The sequence below is a fragment of the Dasypus novemcinctus genome, chromosome 13 (assembly GCF_030445035.2).
Source record: "Dasypus novemcinctus isolate mDasNov1 chromosome 13, mDasNov1.1.hap2, whole genome shotgun sequence".
NCBI lineage: Eukaryota > Metazoa > Chordata > Mammalia > Cingulata > Dasypodidae > Dasypus > Dasypus novemcinctus.
The window spans coordinates 55,912,229-55,930,499 of NC_080685.1; the positions used below are offsets into that span (position 1 = coordinate 55,912,229).

The 18,271-nt window shown below is 41.0% G+C and overlaps 1 protein-coding gene across 1 annotated transcript in view; it reads left to right on the forward strand.

Moving 5' to 3' along the window:
* The window catches only part of BRINP2 (BMP/retinoic acid inducible neural specific 2), a 109,795-nt gene that overhangs the window by 77,779 nt on the left and 13,745 nt on the right, over positions 1-18,271 (forward strand). Inside the window, exons 3-4 of the mRNA XM_004478214.3 lie at positions 11,468-11,658; positions 12,748-12,956. Of these exons, the coding sequence (XP_004478271.1) occupies positions 11,468-11,658; positions 12,748-12,956 (400 nt within the window). The remainder of the gene's footprint in view (positions 1-11,467; positions 11,659-12,747; positions 12,957-18,271) is intronic.

The window sequence follows — 18,271 nt, forward strand, 5'->3', positions numbered from 1 at the left end:
GGTGGTATGTATCATGTAACTATTGCCACAATCATGCTAACAAATGACTTAAAACAGTAATATTCTTCACTCATAAATCTGTGGGTGGGGTTAGTTAGCAATATATCAGGCTGCAGTTCTGCTGGGAGAGGTTGCTCAGTGTGGAAAAATAGGGGGTGGGTTTTACTCCAATTGTGTTTATCCTGAGGCCAAGGCTGAAAAGGTAGCAGCTACAGCAATCTAGGGAAAGCAATTCTCATAGTAAGGACAGAGATACAGGAGTGAGAGTGAAAACGTGCAATGCGTCTTGAGGCCTTGGCCCAGAATTGGCATACTGTCACTTCTACTCACATTCCATTATTCAAAACAAAGTCACATGGCCAAGCCGCATATCAATAGGTTAGGGAAATAGTTCTAGCCATATATGTAAGTGATACTGCAAAGTCACATGTCAAAAGAAACACATTGGCAAATTAGATTGCAAGCAGAGAATGAACAGGAGGACCTAGGGATCTTGAAACCGTTTAAGGAACCTGAAATATTTATCCCAAAGAAAGGTATCCTATGTAAACGTCAAATGCATCCAAATGACAGAGTGGCTGTCCATCAAGGAAAGAATAAATGGTAGGACAATGGAAGGAACTGCCAAACTGTGGGAACTCTTTTGGAGTCAAGTAGAAAATGGGAAGCCCATGCAGGCATTTGAAGGGGAGAAGTATGTCATGGACTGTGATGGTAGCTTGCTGAGCAAAGACAAGCACAATGGGAATTGAGCAGAACAATTTTGTCCATTGTTCAACAGATGATCGGTGGGAGAATAGGATGGAAGGTCAGGGTAGAGCTGGGGTCTCTGTCCCTGGGAAAACAGTGGCCTTAGCTTCCTCTTCAGTTCCTTCTGGTTCATAGAGTCACTGGTCCTTCCCTCTAGTGTGCCGGATGTATTTCATGTTTTTTCTACTAACATATCACTCTCAATGCCCACTTGCACTCCAGAGCCCCACCAGAGCAGTGTGGGACTCACCAAACAATGATCTCTTCCTTTTTTCTCGGGCTTGAATCTCCCCTCTCCATATCTCCCAATCAGCCTTAATTAAACTGTTTGAAAGCTGCAGCTTGATTTTAATTAGAGCAAAATTGGTAAGATTAGAATGAAATTGGCCAATCATTGTTTACGGGGCTGTTGCTTGAGAACACAGCAGGCTGCTAAATTGCCTCCATGCCAGGCTTCTTGAGTTCTTCCAGACAGTGGGAAAGACTGGGCACTGGCACATGGGGGAGGACTGGACTCAATTCTGCTCTTTGCCTTCTAGAATTACAGGGGTCGAGATATTATTTTAACCAAATGATTCCTGGATTAAAGCCTTTCTGCCTGTGGATCTCTCCCAACTCCAGTGGTAAACAAGATAAAGAAATTATGTGGAAGTATGACAAAGATGGTTAGTAGTCCCTGAATTTGAGGAGATAACATGGGCAAAGGCAGAAAATCATTCATCTAGGCTCTAGTCAAACTCTGCTGCTAATCAATTGAGATTTGGGGCAAGTCACTTCTCTTGGTTTTTGTAAATTATTAAAAGCTAATAGTGAAGTGATGTTATTTCTTCTCTCACTCTCCTAAGGTCCTCGTATGGATAAAAGAGTTCAACATGTGGGAAAATTTAAAAAAAACAAACAACAAAAAAAACAAAACACAAAACCTTAAAGGAAAGCACTACACCAACATAAGAATTATATTTTTTATCATTTCTTTTTATAGCTCAGATTAATCATGTCTTATTCATTATAGCAGTAAAGGCTCTAACAGCCAAGTACATGACAGTAATCTGTTCTTGAGATAGAAATCTCTTGATGATGTTTTATGTCTAGAAATACTGCCTTCTGTACAGGAACCAAAGCGTGGTAGACCCCCAAGTCCCTAAAATGTCTAGTTAGGGAACATGAAACCATCTTAGCTGAGCCACTAAGGTAAGTAACTTGTATCCTTCAATGTACACGTTGGCTTTGGCTATTCTCATTCACTGAGTTGTTGAAGATGAAGAATATGCACCTTGTGAAACGGGTGGATTGAGTTCTGTGATGTGAGCTGTAGCCTTGGATATAAAGTACCCTGGTAGAAGACTAAAGAAAGAGACAGTTCTTCCTTGTGTCTGGAACTTTTTAGGAAAATCAACTGCACACTACTCAGTGGTGCTTATTGAGACTCTTGTGTCAAATCTTTCAGTCCCCAGCTAGTCAGGGAAAGAGATTTTCCTAGAGAAAGTTGAGCTCTGACAACAAAGCCACTTGCAATGATCCAGAACCTGTTGGTATGTGAGAAATTTCCTCATGGGTCATTGGTTGACAGTTTAGGTAGACAAAGTAAAGTCGCAGGAAAAAATGAAAAGAAAACTATTCCTGTCCCCAGTTTAGGGCCAATCCATCTTTTACTGCTCTAAATTTCTTAAATATTTTATTCAGTAATGTGTCCTGTGTCTTCTTTCATTTTTCAAGGAACACCGGCCATATTTTTTTCTTAAGTATGGTCCCTATCAAAACTACTGTGTGAAGAATGATAGCGCAGTCTCTTTCAGTATAGTCTCTCCTTTTAGCACTAAAAGCTGGGGTTCCCCAAAAGGAGAGGTTATTGGAAATAAATCAGGAAATCCAAAGGATAGAGAAGAACAATATTCCCTAACATGACATTGTTTGCCAAGCAGTTCTTGCAGCTGGTCATCAGGGACTCTGTAGCTGCCCCAAGGCTTCTCCCCACCTCTCAAAGTCCCAGATCCTATTCTGAGAAACACTGCCTGAGTGGCCAGGTGATGATTGGTTTGCTCTGCAGGTAACAGCATCAATCCCCTGCCCTATAAACCCAGGCTAGATTCTAACTCAGGAGGGAGAAATAGCTCCAAGCACTCTGGGTCACACCAACACTGGAATAGGATGGTGCAAACCTGCAGGGGGGCCTGGGTGGGCGTATGGAGATAGGGCTGTATGTTCAGAAGACAGGAAATATGAGTTTCCAAATGACAACATATCGATGGCCTTGGAATTCGGCTTGAACGTGCTTTTGACACAGAGGTGGAAAGGTATAAGGTCTATTAGAAATTTGGAAGCAGAATAATTAGGCTGTGAGCACAAGGCCTCAGCACAATCATCCACATAGATTTCAGCTCCATTGGGATACAGCTTTGTTTTTGTCTTAGATTAGGGATTTTTAAAAAATCCTCTCTCCCCTAAGGCTTCATAGGGAGGGAAGCTTCACAGGTGATAACTCTTCATGGGGGCCAGATCAATGTTCTCCGTTTACAAGCCCAAAGAGGGTTGCATTATTGTGCAGCTGCTAGAAACAGCACCTGGGATGGAAGACCCCAGCTGTGCTCTTTCTGAGCCATGGGACCCTGCTGGGGGATTCTTGCTGGGAGATTTTCTGGTGACCTTGTATAAGGCAAAGTCACACAGTGCTGTGGGGTGGCTGGTGACATTAGAATCAGTAGTTAAGTTAAGACTTGGAAGCATCACTTTTTATTTACATCTTTTGAAATTGGAATGCCCCGTCGCCATTTAGTGTTCTTGTCTGAGACCCTTTTCCTTTAAACCCTGAGCTGGCTTGGTTCCAAAGCCCTGCTGATGCTCTTCTTGCAGGGGGCTTGGCATGGCTCTGGTTCAACTCTCCCATTGCAGGACCCCTTAGGACTCTGGGAAAATCCCTAAACTCATTTGCAGCCAGAAGCATCACTTATTGGCAACCTGAACCATTAGTGTTAAGCAGTTTGGGGCAAAGATGACTGTGACCACTCCAGAATATATATGAGTGTGCGTCTGTGTGTGTAATCTAAGTTAAATTGAAAAGGTCAGTGTGTATGGCTGATAAAACACAGGGGCTTATACCTCCAATCTAGACTATTTCTTAGACTTTGTTTCAGTTATTATTAATGGTTTTATGATTATGGGAATCCATTGACAGAAATATAATATATATGGCTCACTCTAAGATAATCTGAAATATGCTTGAAAAAAATGGCCTAAAGCACACTAATTGTAGAAGTTTACTGAATCATCCTTTTGAAAGGCTGCAGGAATATCTTTTGCAGGACAAGTCTACTTTGTAGGTCTCTGTTCACAGTTTGTCTTAACCTGTGAGCCCTTAATGGCCTCTGCTGATCTAAAGACACTTTCCATAGGGGCTACACTACTGTTAGAAATGTTTGCTTGTGTAACAAACACAGTGGGAGAAGATTTTAGGAGAAATGGCTAAATTGAAATGATTTGCTTGATGGCTTAATTGAAACAAAGATGATAGCTTAATTGAAGCAGTATATGTTAATGTAATTGGTAGATGGAAAACATCCTTTTACTAGAAAAAGAAAGAAGCTTCATTATTTTTTTACTGGAAAAAAAACTACTGAAAAATTAGAAGTGGACATTTATTCTTTGAATAGTTCAGCCTGCCTTCCAGCATTGACTTCTGGGGTTTCCAGGGGTGGCAACAGATTGATAAGTTCTATAAGCACTTTTTTTTTGTTTTTTTACCACTTTCTGGTTCAAATTCCATTCACAGATGCTTCCGCCATTATTTTGTTTAAATAAAGGGCCCCAAAAGGCAGAGAAGAAACTTAGAGTAGAAGAGAAAACCCACATAGTCTGAACAGACCTGCTGCTGAGGCTTAACTCTGAGTTGATATTCCACTACAGGGTAATAGTGTACAGAAGTGGGTTTTGTTTTGTTTTTTTTTTCCCCAAATACAGCCCTTAACCATATGCATCTATTCTTTCTCCAGTGAAATCCATTCTCTCCATTACCTTCTCTTTCACCCCTCCCCTTCCCTCTTCCTCTACACACAAACACATACACTTTTTGCTCATAAAATCATGCTTGCCCCTTTGAGTTTCCCAGGCAGAGGTGGTATAGCATGATAACACAGCTTGGGTCCTGGAGGCTGTGTTTACTGGCTATTAACCTACTGGACAAATTAATTTATTTGTGCCTCAATTTCCTCATCCATAAAATGAGGCTAATTATATCTTCTCCCTTGTAGGGTTGTTTTCAATATTACACTGGTTAACACTTGCAAGATGCTTGGAATGCCTGGCACATTCCCCATTAAATGATAGCCATTATTTTTTATTATTTGCTCATAAAAAGCTTCCTATGATAGTATCAGTCACTCTTTTAGGTCATTTGCTATTCTGTGTTATGGTTTCCTGACTGTGGGAACTGGAATCAAGCATTTGTCCCTGATTCCTGCCATGAGTCCTGGCATGTGGACTTGATTTTCTCTGGGTCTCAATATTTCCTCCTGCAAGTAGACATACTAAAACTGCCTTAATCTGGAAAGGTTCTGCTGTGGCATAAACATTGTACTGTGCTTTAGAAATGTTTTATGTGGATAATTAAGGGATGAAATGTTCTGGGTAATATAAGTACCTTTGTTAAAAGATAGTATACATTTTTGGTGTACACATACAAGGGAATATTATTTGGCCATAAAAAGGAATGAACTTCTGATATATGCTAGCAGAACTTTGAAAGTATTATGCCAAGTGAATGAAACCAATCATAAAGATAACATATGATATAATTCATTTATATGAAATAACCAGAATAGGAAAATCTATATAGACAGAAGGTAGATTAGTGGTTGCTTAGGACTGGGTGGGGTGGATGGAGAAAAAAGTGGGTGGTAGCTAAAGAGTATGTGTTTTCTTTTGGAGGTGATGAAAATATTCTAAAATTGACTATGATGGTGGTTGCACAAATATACTAAATATACTAAAATAAATGTTGAATTTTATACTTTAAATGCATGAATTGTATGGTATGTGAATTGTATTTCAATAAGATAGTAAGCATTTTTTTAAAAAAATAGAATACAATAAAACACACTTAAGGTAAACTACACATAGAAAAATAGTGTTGTAGAAACAGCAGTATAGTATCGATCTAGGTTTTATTCTCAGCTCTGCCACTTACTAACTGTGTGAATTCATGCAAGACCTCTGAGTCTTAGCTGTTGCTATTGTCACCATCAGTGTAGTTATTGTTGATAGTGGGGGGCAGGGGGGGCTGGTGCAGGTGAAAGTCAGGACACTAGCTTCTTGTTCTGGGTCTGCCACCAGCTGCTTTTTCTGCTTTAGGCAAACCACATACCCTCTTTATTTCATGATTTTCTCATAACTTAAGAGGATTGAAATAGAGCTTTCCAACTGGTGTGCATACCTGCACTGGATATGCTACAAATAGAGTACAGGTATGTCTATATATTGATCATCTCAGCCCTGGGGCAATTGGACAAAGCCTGGGGTAGCAACCCTCCATACTCTGTTCTCCTCTGGTCCTTTTCCATTTATCCTGAAATGTTGTATAAATAGAATTTTCAATATACACAATAATGTGAATAAGATCAATTGTTTCATCTAGCTCTAACAGGTTGGCTTTCCCTCTTGGTAACTGTGTGACATCAGTCAAAGTATTTAGCTTCTGAGCTTTGATTTCTTCATTTAAGTTAGACATATTCTAAACTATTGATTTGAATAAAATATAGGATTTTTAACTCTGATGTTGGACTTATGACGATGAAGACTAGATAAAAGTGCAAAATTCCAAGATAGTCACTCCTTTTAACTATGAGTAAGGTACATCTGGCAAAAATTGTTGTTAGACGTAGTGTAGTGGAATGGAGCTGTTGATCATTAATGTTTGGGCATAAAGCATACCAGAATCTGAATGCAAATTCTTTAGTCACTGGACTTTGGAGTATGGTATAGCATTTGATATTGTTTATGAATTCCAAAAAGAGATATTATGTTTGTAACTGGTCTGTTCCTCTGGGCATGATACCCTTTGACTGTATTAAATTCAAACTTGGTTATGTTACGGTTAGGGCTTTGATTCAACCGGATTGTTAGGGCATGCAGAGTTGAGTCCCTGCCCCCTTAGTGGGCTATATAAATGGACACTCAATCAGGGAGACAGAAGCAGATACACAGAGAAGATATACAGAGGAAGAGCACTCCATAGACACAGCAGAGGCCCGAGGAAGAAAGATGAGCCATTCTCATCTGAGCTGGACCACAGAGCCTTAAGAGAGAAGAGGAAGTCTGAACCCTCGCAGATGTCACCCACCACCTTGCTTCAACATATTGCAGCAGAGTTTGGTAAGGAAGTAACCTTGAGTTGGACTCTTTAGGACCCTGTAACTGTTAGCTTTTACCCCAAATACTCTTTATAAAAGCCAACAGATTTCAGGTACTTTGCATTAGCATCCTTTTGGCTGATTAATACATATTGCTAAAGAAAATTGGACGGCCATTGAAAGTTGTTCATGTCCACTGTAGAAAATATAAGATGACTCAGACTCAGTAGCAGTTTGGTGTTATCTATGAATTCCAAAAATAGATATTGGATTGAGTTTGTAAACTGGTCTGTTCCTCTAGGTGTATTAGATTGTACTAAATTCAGAGGTTTCACTTCTACTTGATTAAATTATGATTAAGCCTTTGATTCAGCCACATCAGTAGGATATTGAGTACCCACCCCCTTGGTAGGCAGGGACTCACAGAGAAAATGAAATGGCAGAGGAGAGAATTTTAATTTTTGATGGTGGGGCCCCAGGAAGTAAGTACACAGAGAAGAAGAACACAGGGGAAGAGAGACAGCTCATTAGACATGGCAGAGGCCCTGGGAAGAGAGATGAGTCTGATAGTCTACAGCTGACCTTGTGAAGAGAACTGAGCAGCTGAGCCCAAAAAGAAATGAGCCCTGGAGAGAGAGATGAGCCTTAAGCCAGCCTACAGCTGACTGGAAGAAGCTGGGACCACGGAGCCTTAAGACCAAGAAGCAAGGCTGAACTCTTGCAAACATCACCCTCCATCTTGCTCCAACACATGGCCAATGACTTTGGGTGAGAAAGTGTCTCTTATGGTACCTTGAGTTGGACTCTTTATGACATTGTGACTGTAAACTTCTACCCCAAATAAACACCCTTTATAAAAGCCAACAGATTTCTGGTATTTTGCATCAGTACCTCTTTGACTCAGTTTACCGAAAGAAGAGAATATACCAATGGTGTCTTGATTTGTATAATAAATCCATGTGAAAATGATGTTTTACATTACATTTTTGTAAATCAAATCTAATTTTCCCATTGGTATGGTATACACATTCAGAATTGCTTTATTTTTATTTTAGATCAATCATTAATTGGTTGTAGCTTTGATGTATTCTCATCCTATAATGTTTTTATCAAGTTGTCAATAATTCACAAACAACTAAAGGATTAAGAGAGCTGTGACATAAAATAAGTTACTTGGAGAATCACTCATTTATTCATTCAACAAAAATGTGTTGGACATTTACTATGTGTCAGGCATTGTTCTATAGCTAGAGATAAAGATTTGAATAAGACAAAAAAATATCGCTGCTCTCATAGTCTACATTCCAGTAGGGGGTGGGGAACAAGACAATATATATATATATATAAAATTATGTCAGGTATTGATTAATGATAAAGAGAAACATCAGCCGAACATGGTAACAGAAAGTGAGAGAGGGTGCTCTGTTGAATACTATGGTATGGTGGTTAACTGAATGTGTCATTTTGGCTAGGTTATGGTGTCCAGTTGTTTGGGCAAATATTGGCCTAGATGTTGCTGTGGATGTTTTTATAGATGTATTTGGCACCTACAACTTTAAACAAAGGAGATTATGCTTAATAATTTGAGTGGGCCTCATCTAATTAGTTGGGGGCCTTAAGCAAAGAACTTAGGGTTCCAAAAAGGAAAAGAAATTCTGCCTCAAGACAACCACATCAGTTCCCTTCAGAATTTCTAGACTTCCAACTTCCCCTATGGCTTTTGGACTCAAGCAGGCAACATCACTCTTACTGGAACTTTCAGCTTGCTGACTTTTCCTGTGGATCTTGGACTTGCTGGCACTCCACTCTCCCTACCTCCACCCCAACTGCATGTGCCAATCTTATTAGTTTTGTTTCTCTGAAGATCCCTGACTGATACAGATGGTAAAGGAAGGCTTCCTTGGGAAAATGATATTTGAGCAGTCCTGAATGAAGTGACAGAGTAAGTCATGCAACCCCCAGTTTTTATTTATTGGATTTACTTATGTTGGGGCCCACCTTTAAGATAAAATACCCTTTTCTTACACTGAAGGGCTTCAATCATTGTAAAATTATGGAAATTGGAAGAATGCCTTTTTTCCTAGGATCTAAATAGTAGGGGAAAAAATGTTTATTAGTTAATGAAGTCTAGGTGTTAGCCTACCCCCAAAGCAGGGGTGTTGGGTTTGATAACCCTAAGTTTCTTTTTGGTGATCTGACTTTATGATTCTCATCAAAATAATTATCCATTAGCCAATGAAAGGATACTAGTTCCCATTCAGATAACTAGAAATGAGATCCAGAAACTGTTCTTTATTTTGCAGTGGGATTTAGGATAGAAAGCCTCTTTGACAAATACCCAGTACTTTAATTAAAGTTTAGCACAAAGGAAATAACTGATAATATATTATTATGAGCTTACCTGCTTAGATAAATAAAATCGCACTACCAGGAATTTTTAAAGACTTCATTGGAACCATGAATTATTCTTCAGCTCTCTTCCTTTGTTTCCCTGGTAATGTTTGGCATGTGCCCCTCCTCTCTCTTAGTCTCTTGAGTTAGATGGGGGAATTACATATCCTTCAGTTGAACATGAATTTTTACTTATTTTTTAATTCTTTTCTTTTTCTGCAGTCCTGTCTTTTGTACTCCATGGATTTGGGGTAAGGTCAGATTAAGGCTTAGCACTTCTCATGATGCACAGAGTCAGGATAGGTGAGGAGGTTTGTGAAGGCTCTATATTTTGTTGCTTCCTAAGGCAGTGGAGTCAGTCCATACCAGTATAATTTGAGAGACAGTGGAGAGCTCCCTTTTTCCTAATAGGTATAATTCTTCAAATTTCATTCCAGGCTAAAGATTCCCTTTGGAAATCTGTATCCTTCAAAATACAGACATGGGAGGAACAATTTAATGAAGATTAAAATCCTAGACAAGACAGGAAAGGAACTTGGCCATTTCCTAGAATGGGGCTTCTGAAATTTGGTTCCCTCTAATCCCTATCAGGGGCCCATGTTGGCATTTGCACTGGAGTTGCAAAAGCATGGTAGCATCTTAATTTGAGTAAAGGTAGTCACACCAAACTGTACTAGCAGTTGGGTATTTTTCATTATTATATACTTGCACTTAAAAAATTTATGTGTATGCTAATTTCACTTAATAATGTCCTTGAAGCAGTAAATTTTATTAATTTTTTTGAATCTTGACCCTGAAGCACATGTTTTTTAATATTCTTTATGACAAAATGGAAAGTATGCATAAAGCACTCCTACTGCATGCTGAAATACGATGGTTGTCTCAGGGAAAAATACTTTTGTGATAGTTTGACCTGAGAGCTAAACCAGTCCCTTTTTTCATGGAACCCCATTTTTTCCTGAAAGAACAACCAATAGAAAAGCCATGGTTATTCAGACTTGAGTATTTGGCAAAATACTAAAAAAAGAATTAAATATGCCTGTTTCTTCAAGAAAAACAACTGACAATATTTGTTACTAAGATAAAACCCAAGCTTTCAAATGAAAATTAGAATTTTGGAAAACTCATATTCATCATTGTGAAAGCTTTTCAATATTTAAAGACTTTTCTGATGAGATTGGTAGTAATATTAACTAATGTGATGTTTTGATATTACATAATGGAAGTGTCAAATTGTAGAAGATCTGGATAGCTCAGCAATTCAATATTTTCCAGATGACCAATATAAGATGTAACACAATCAGGCATTGGTGAAATGATCCATTCTTAGTGAAGTATACACCAATAGATTTTTTTTGACTCTTACTTCCTGAAATTATTTTTTTACTTTATTTTAAAAGAAGTTTTAGATTATAGGAAAGTTACATAGAAAATAAAGGTGATTCCCATACACCCTGCAACTGCCCCCCTTCTCACATTTTCCCCTATTAATAGCATCTTACATGAGCGTGGTACCTTTGTTACAATTAATAAAGAAATATTGAGGCATTGCTACTAACCATGGCCTATAGTTTACATTATGGTTTACATTTTGCACCCTATAATTTTATAGAAGCATGACTCACCCCTGGAGTTGCAATATGGCTGTCTCCCATCTCTGCAAACTACTGTTCTAATGTGTTGTTATTTTTCCTGCTACCCTACACAGCCAACCATGCCTACTTTCACACGAATAAACTGATCAACTAACTACTCTCTAGTGAGAACGCTGGGTGGGAGTGGGCTCTGGTGGAGAGTCAGGTGAAACAGGGCTTTACATACTGGGAAGGAGAAGCCAGGTGAAGGACCAAGGACATTGGGTACCTTTCCCAGGCGAGATAGACCGAGAGGAGGCCAGGAAGGGGGAAACATTACCTACTGCAGATTTTATGCCTGTTCTTCTGAACTGCAGTGAGCTTTTCTGTATCCCTTGGCTTTTCATCCAGGGAGTTTGCCCGCTGGAAAGTGAACAACTTGGCTCTGGAAAGGAAGGACTTCTTCAGTTTGCCATTGCCCCTTGCCCCGGAGTTTATCCGGAACATCCGCCTCCTCGGAAGAAGACCTAACCTGCAACAGGTTACTGAAAACCTGATCAAAAAGTACGGCACTCATTTCTTACTTTCTGCCACCCTTGGAGGTAAGCAATATCATGATCCCACACTAAGTGGTTTCTAGGTCGTTTTAAAATAGCTTGTTAAGACTCACTCAATGCAGTTCCAAAGTCTCCTTGGATCTTTTGTTCTTTCAAGCTTATTATTGCCTAAGAAGAGTTTTCTTTCTGGTGTGCATTTGAGGACAGTGCAGTCTCTTGACTTCCTAATTCATCCCCTAACGGCTTATTTGCTCATATGCTTCTCCTGAGGAGGGCTTGGGGTGGGGGGTTAGGGAGGCTGGGTGAGTGATGGGCTTCTACTAAGCACTGCCAGCAGGGGGCGCTCCTAGTTCTCATTTCACTAAGCCATCTAACCCCAAGTCTTCTCCACCTCCTGATAGTTCCTGGGGCTACAGTTGTCAGACTTTAGACAAGAGAAGCTGTCGGCTGAGTCCCTGACCCCTGTAACCTCTCCACAAGGACTGGTACTCGCCAAACCAATTCCAATGTTGAGATGGCACAACAGGTGGCCAGGACCCAGGACAGCCCAGAGCTTTGAAGAGGCAGTGTCCTCTCTGCCCTGGAAAATAGGAAGCAAGATTTATTATAAGATTTAGCTCACTTTCTGATGGGCAAAAAGAGGCTCTCCAAGCTTCAGGGCAGGCACCAGCATGTGCTGGGTACTGAGTGTTTGATGGGGAGGGACCGGTTGAGCGTCAAGGCTTTTGTTCTTTCTGAGGGAGGAAAAATATCCATGGCGATTTCTCGTAAACAATTTGAGAGAGAATTTGATCTCTCGCATAGTGGTAGATGGCCTGAGACAGAGATCAACAGAGAATGCAAAATGGATAAGCTGGGGGTGGGCTGGGAGTTGGGGGCTAAGCTTTGGGGACATTAAAGAATTAAGGAAAAGAAGAAGGGCCCATTGGGCAGTGAGGCCAGTGACGCCATCTGTCACAGCCTCAGACGTGAGGTTGTTTAAAGCGGTCAGCGGTGGGGAAGGGGCAACAGCCAGCGCAGTGTGCTCCTTCCTAGCTCTGGTACCCTGGCCAACGGCTTTGCGTCCTTCCTGGGGAGTGGGGGGTGGTGAGGCAGCAGAAGCCCCTTCCAATGGACGCACGTTGTTTGCTATAGGAGAAGAATCTCTGACCATATTTGTGGACAAGCGGAAACTCAGCCGGAAGACAGAGACGGGAGGGGGTGTCCCTGTCGCAGGGGGCAGTGGGAACAGCTCTGCCGTGTCCCTGGAGACCCTGCACCAGCTGGCGGCGTCCTACTTCATCGACAGGGAGAGCACACTGCGCAGGCTGCACCACATTCAGATCGCCACAGGGGCCATCAAGGTAAGGGCCTGTGGGGTCCTGCTGGGGGTGGCCTGGGGAGGGACGGCCGGGGAAACCAAGAGGGAGGCCAGACCTTAACCAGCTCCAGGTCAGCCAGGCCTGTCTGATCTGGGAGGAAAGGAAGCCTTCTGAAGGAAGGTACCGCTGGCCTTAAAACACGGGAAATAATCATGTACCATTTAGAATGAGGCAGGCTCCAACTGAGGGACTGCAGTGAAAAAGGCATACAGGGTCACTACTCTTACAGAAGTTACATACTGGTGGAGGATGAAGACAATAAGTAAAAAATTACAATGAAGACAATAAGTGAAAAATTATATTTCAAACAATGATGAAGAAAGGACGGAGTCAAAAAGTTCACATTTACTGGGTTAAGGGAGGGAGCAGCTAATAACAGCAAGATTGACTAGAAAAGGGCACTGTGGGTATAGACTCTGAGGCTGAGAACTGACTATATGAAGCCAGCTGTGTGATTATCTGAGGGAAGAGTGTTCAGACAGAGGGAACAGTAAGTGCTAAGGCTTTGAGGCAGAAACCAGTCTTGTATGCTGGGAGAAGACAGAGAAGACTGGTATAACTGCAGGGATGTGCACAAGAAAGACACTGGTACAAAGTGAGGTTAGAAAATAGACAGAAGACAGATTACATGGCTGTGATAAGGAATTTTAACATAATTCAAAGTACAGTGGAAAACTATTGGGGGGTTTTAAGCAGGGGAGTGACATATTCTCATGGATTTTTAAAACAGCGCAATAGTTACTGTGTTCATGATAACTTCTACCCCATCTTCACTTCTAACATCTAGGAGATTTCCAAGACAGTTCATATTATTTTAGGGAGGAGAAGAATAGTGGAAAAACTTGAGCGTATTGACTTTTGTATAAATATAAAATTATGATGATGACTAGAGGTTAACTATGTCTTACATTCTGCTTTTGTTCCCTATGAAATTCAGGAGGTAATTTTGTACATTTATTCGTTCATTCATTGAAAATGTATTGAGTATTTATTCTGTGCCAGGCACTGTTCTGGCTTCTGGAAATACAAGAGTGAACAAAACACATCAAGTCCCTGTCTTCATGAAGCTGAAATCCTAGTGGCAGAGACAGAATTAAATAGCTGTAGAGTGTCAAGTGGTGATTGATGGTATGAAAAAATAAGGCCAGGTAGGGGAACAGAGAGTGAAGGAGATATGGTACTTTAGGGAAACCTGTTTGAAGGGAGGCCATTTAAGGAGAGACCTGAATGAAATAAGGGTGTAAACCACATGGATATCTTCAGTGAGAGCATCCTAGGCCCAGGGAACTGCATGTGCAATTGCCCTACAGTGGGAGTAGCTTGGTGTGCTCCAAGAACACCAAGGAAGTCAGTGTAACAGAGTGGAGTGAAAAGGGGATGAAGTAGGAGATGAGGCTGCAGAGGACACGGTCGCCATATTGCGAAGGGACTTACTGGTTAGGGAGGGTGGAGGAAAAGAGTCCTGGAGACCAATACAGTAGCCATTGTGGTGATCGATATGTGAAATAATGGTAGCTTGGAAAAGGGTGGCAGGTAGAGGTAGTGGGAGATTGGCAGGTTCATAATATATTCTCAGTGTGGAGACTACAGGATTAGTTAACATACCGGAAACAAGAATTCAAGAACAATTGCAAGATTTTTGGCCTGAGCAACAAGATGAACAGTTATATCATTTACTAAGAAGGATAACACTGAGGGGAAGGGCAGATCTGGAAGAAATAGATCAAACGTTTGTCTTTAGATATCTTTAATTAGGCATTCTATTAGACATCCAAGTAAAGTTCTCTAATAGGCAGTTAGATATAAACACAAGGATTTCAAGAGAAAGGTCATAATTGGAGACATAAATTTGGCATACAAATATATACACATGTGTAGATAGTATTTAAAACTATGGGAAAGATGAGATGAGATCACTCAAGAAGTGAGTACAGCTAGAAAAGAGGTCCTGGGCTACATTGTGAAGCATTCAATATTCAGAAATTGGGAGGCCAGAGGAGGATCCAACAAAGGTAGGTGAGACAGAGCAGAGAGATATAAAGGAAACCAGACAAAATGTAGTCACAAAAGTCAATAAATAAAGTGTTTCACACAAGAAAAAGGGAATAACTGTTAAATGCTATGGACGGGTCACTAAGGTGAAGATTCAGAATTGACCTTCAATTTGGCAACATGGAGGTAACTGGTGCCCTGAATAAAAGTAGTTTCAGTGGCATAAAGGATACAAAAGACTGAGAAGAGGAGATTCAAAAGAGAAAGCAAAGTGAGCAATCAAAGATAAGTAGAGATAGTGCTTTAAAATAAAGGCAAACAGAAAAAAAAAGGGTGGTAGATGGATGGTGATGTGGGGTCAAGGTAGGATGTGTTCTTCTTTTTAAGATGAAAGATATTTCAGGATATTTGTATGTTGATTGAAATGATTCAGTAGAGATGGAGAAAATAATGATCCTGGAGAGATAGAAGGTAATTGCAGGAAACAATCCGTGAGTAAGTGAGAGGGGTTGGTCTTATATAGGAGCATGAACACTTCACCTATTATAATAGGAGGCAAAATAATAGGATCGTAGATGTGGGCAAGGTTGAGGACTTTTTCTTCTGATTGTTTCTGTTTCCTTGCAAAGTGTTTGGCTATAAGTAAAGAAGGAGAAAAGAATGTTGAGAAGAGAAAAGAAGGTATGAAATGGTCTTCTCAGAGAGCAGGGACATTAATTGACTAGCTATATGCAGTGGATTGCTGGGCAGTAATGAGATCCCACCTAAGATTTGTGGTCATAATTATAAAATGAGGCCAGTCAGAATACTTGTGAGATTTATCAGCTCTTGTACAGACAGGCATGGGATAGATGGAGAGTTAGCTTTAACCAGGATTTGTATATGTATGTGCGTGTGTATTTACAGAAATAAAGACAAAGGAGGCAAAGGAATTGGGAGTATATGCAAGGGGAAGAGATTATGGTGATAGAACAAGGAATCTAAGTTGGGAAAGGAGGGAAATGAGGTCATTAAGGTACAACAGAAATTGAAAAGTTGATCAGGTCCAAGGATTAGAAGTCAAAGGAGGTTTGATGATTTGTTAGAGTGAAGGGATTAGAGGAAGTTCCAGAGTGTGTGGCTTAAAATTAAGATTATGGAGAGAGTACAGTTACCAATAATATCAGGTTCTGGGTCATGGCCATGGGTGTGGGTGGCTAAGGTGGTGTGGAAGCACGAGGAGAAGAGGTGAGGTGAGAAGAAACTGAGAAACTAAGGTATTGAAGAATTATATGGATGCTGAGTTCAGCAGAAATGATACAGGCCCCATGATGGTAAGAAAGACTGTAAGCCTAATATTAAAAATCCTCTGTGGTTGAGGGGGAGTAACAAAAAAGACAGACTGCAGCCGGGAGGGGGAGTGGGTGACAGCGTCCTGATGGCTTATGTTTCCAAGGAGCCAAAGATGGTCAGGGAGGAGGAAGGAACAGTGGTCAGGACAGCACAGAGAAGAGCATGGGGGACCCACCTCACTTCCCCATCCAGGAATGTGAGGGAAAGTAGATAGCCACTACCAGAGACAACTTCAGGGGAAGCCACTACTGGCTTGTGAGATCCAGAGAAGACGATGGAACAAAGTTCAGTAGAAGTCAATTGAAGAGATGGGGTCAGATTAGGGGAAATGCAGTGTCAGCAATGAGAAAGTGAGAGAGAAGGATGACTAAAGTTAACCAGGATTTAGGCAAATTTCGGGGACTGGTATCTTAGGCAGATTAAAATGATGAATGAGGGACTGTTAGTAGGGTGGAGTGGGTTTTGTCAAGAAGACAGAGCTCCATAAAATGAGCCACACCCCTACTCCCTCTATTTCAGTCCTGTAGTGGGCTCTGCCAAATTTGGAGAAGAGGTGGTCATACAGGAAATGAAAGGTATATCTGGATCAACATCTCAAAGGTCCCACTAATGTTCCTTCTTATCTTTTGACCTGACCAACTTTTTACTTTCTTTCATCCCTTAGTGGCCTTTTCCCTCTCCTTGTCTAACTAGATTCCTTAGTCCATCACTATAATCAGTCCCTTATATTTGCCTCCCCTTCATCCCTACTGCCGTTCCCCTAATTGAGGATCTGATCAACTCATTCCTGATTTTCTTGCATTATCCCTTTAACTGTGTTCCTGTCTGCCTGATCAGTTCTTCTCCCTGATTCACCTCCTATGCTGCTACCAGGTGTTCAAATCATCAAATCATCCCTCAGCTTAAAGTCCTTCAATGGCTCCCAATTGTCCATGGGACAGAGCCAAAACAACCGTGCCCCAGCCAATGCAGCAGTTGAATGCAGTGGAAAGAACATAATCTCCGGAACCAGCTGACTCATTCCAAAAGTGTTGAAAACTTAGAAAAGATTTCTACTTTGAGGGTTGCTGTGAGGATTAAATTTAAACAGATGTATGTAAAGCATCAGCTGTAGCACAATTAGAGTTTGAAAAGTAATAATACTCCTTCCTTTTAATACAACTACCAGACCACTGAAGATCTATCCCTGATATTTTGTAGTCTCATCTCTCCACACTGCTTACCTGCCCTTTGTCCTTCTCCCATTCCCCACCGCCACTCTTCACCCCCCATCTGAGTCTTGTAACCCAGTTGATCCAACAACTCTTGCCTGAAACCTGCTGTTTGCTTTGCTTGCAATGCTTGTCTGATCACCTAAGGGCTCTTCCTCACCCTTCTTTGCTCAACTCAAAAAAGGTACCTCTTTGGTGAAGGCTTTTCTGACTCCCCACGTAGTTAAAAACCTCTTTCCAGTCTTTCAGGGATATGCACCTTTTATAGAGGTTATCTTTTACTTTACAACTGCTAGCTCATGTGATGGTCACCACCTGAGATTCTAAGGTCCTGTGGGAGAGACAGGGTCTTATTCAACTTTGATTCCCAGTACCCAGTTCAGAGCTTGCCACATTATGGGTAATAAGTAGGGGAATGAATAAATGAATGAAGCACTGGACATGGCCTTTTCTGAGTGGATTAGGCACTTCTGCTCAGTGTGTATGCAAGGCCACAAAAGTAAGACCCAATAGGCTGGATGCACCCTGTATCACATGTTTACTAGCTAACCCTCTTGTTGATGCTGTAGCACCTGCCACTTACCTCTACTGAACACACCTTCACAGTAGCTGAGCCAGCTTTCAGCACAGTCATTGTTCTGGGTGGAGTGGGGATGGAAGTACCCTGCTCACCTGTTTGTGACTTAGTGAAGGAAAAACACTTCAGCATATCTGCCTATTTCTTGTTTCTCCTAGCAGATGTGCAATTACTTTCTATCCTTT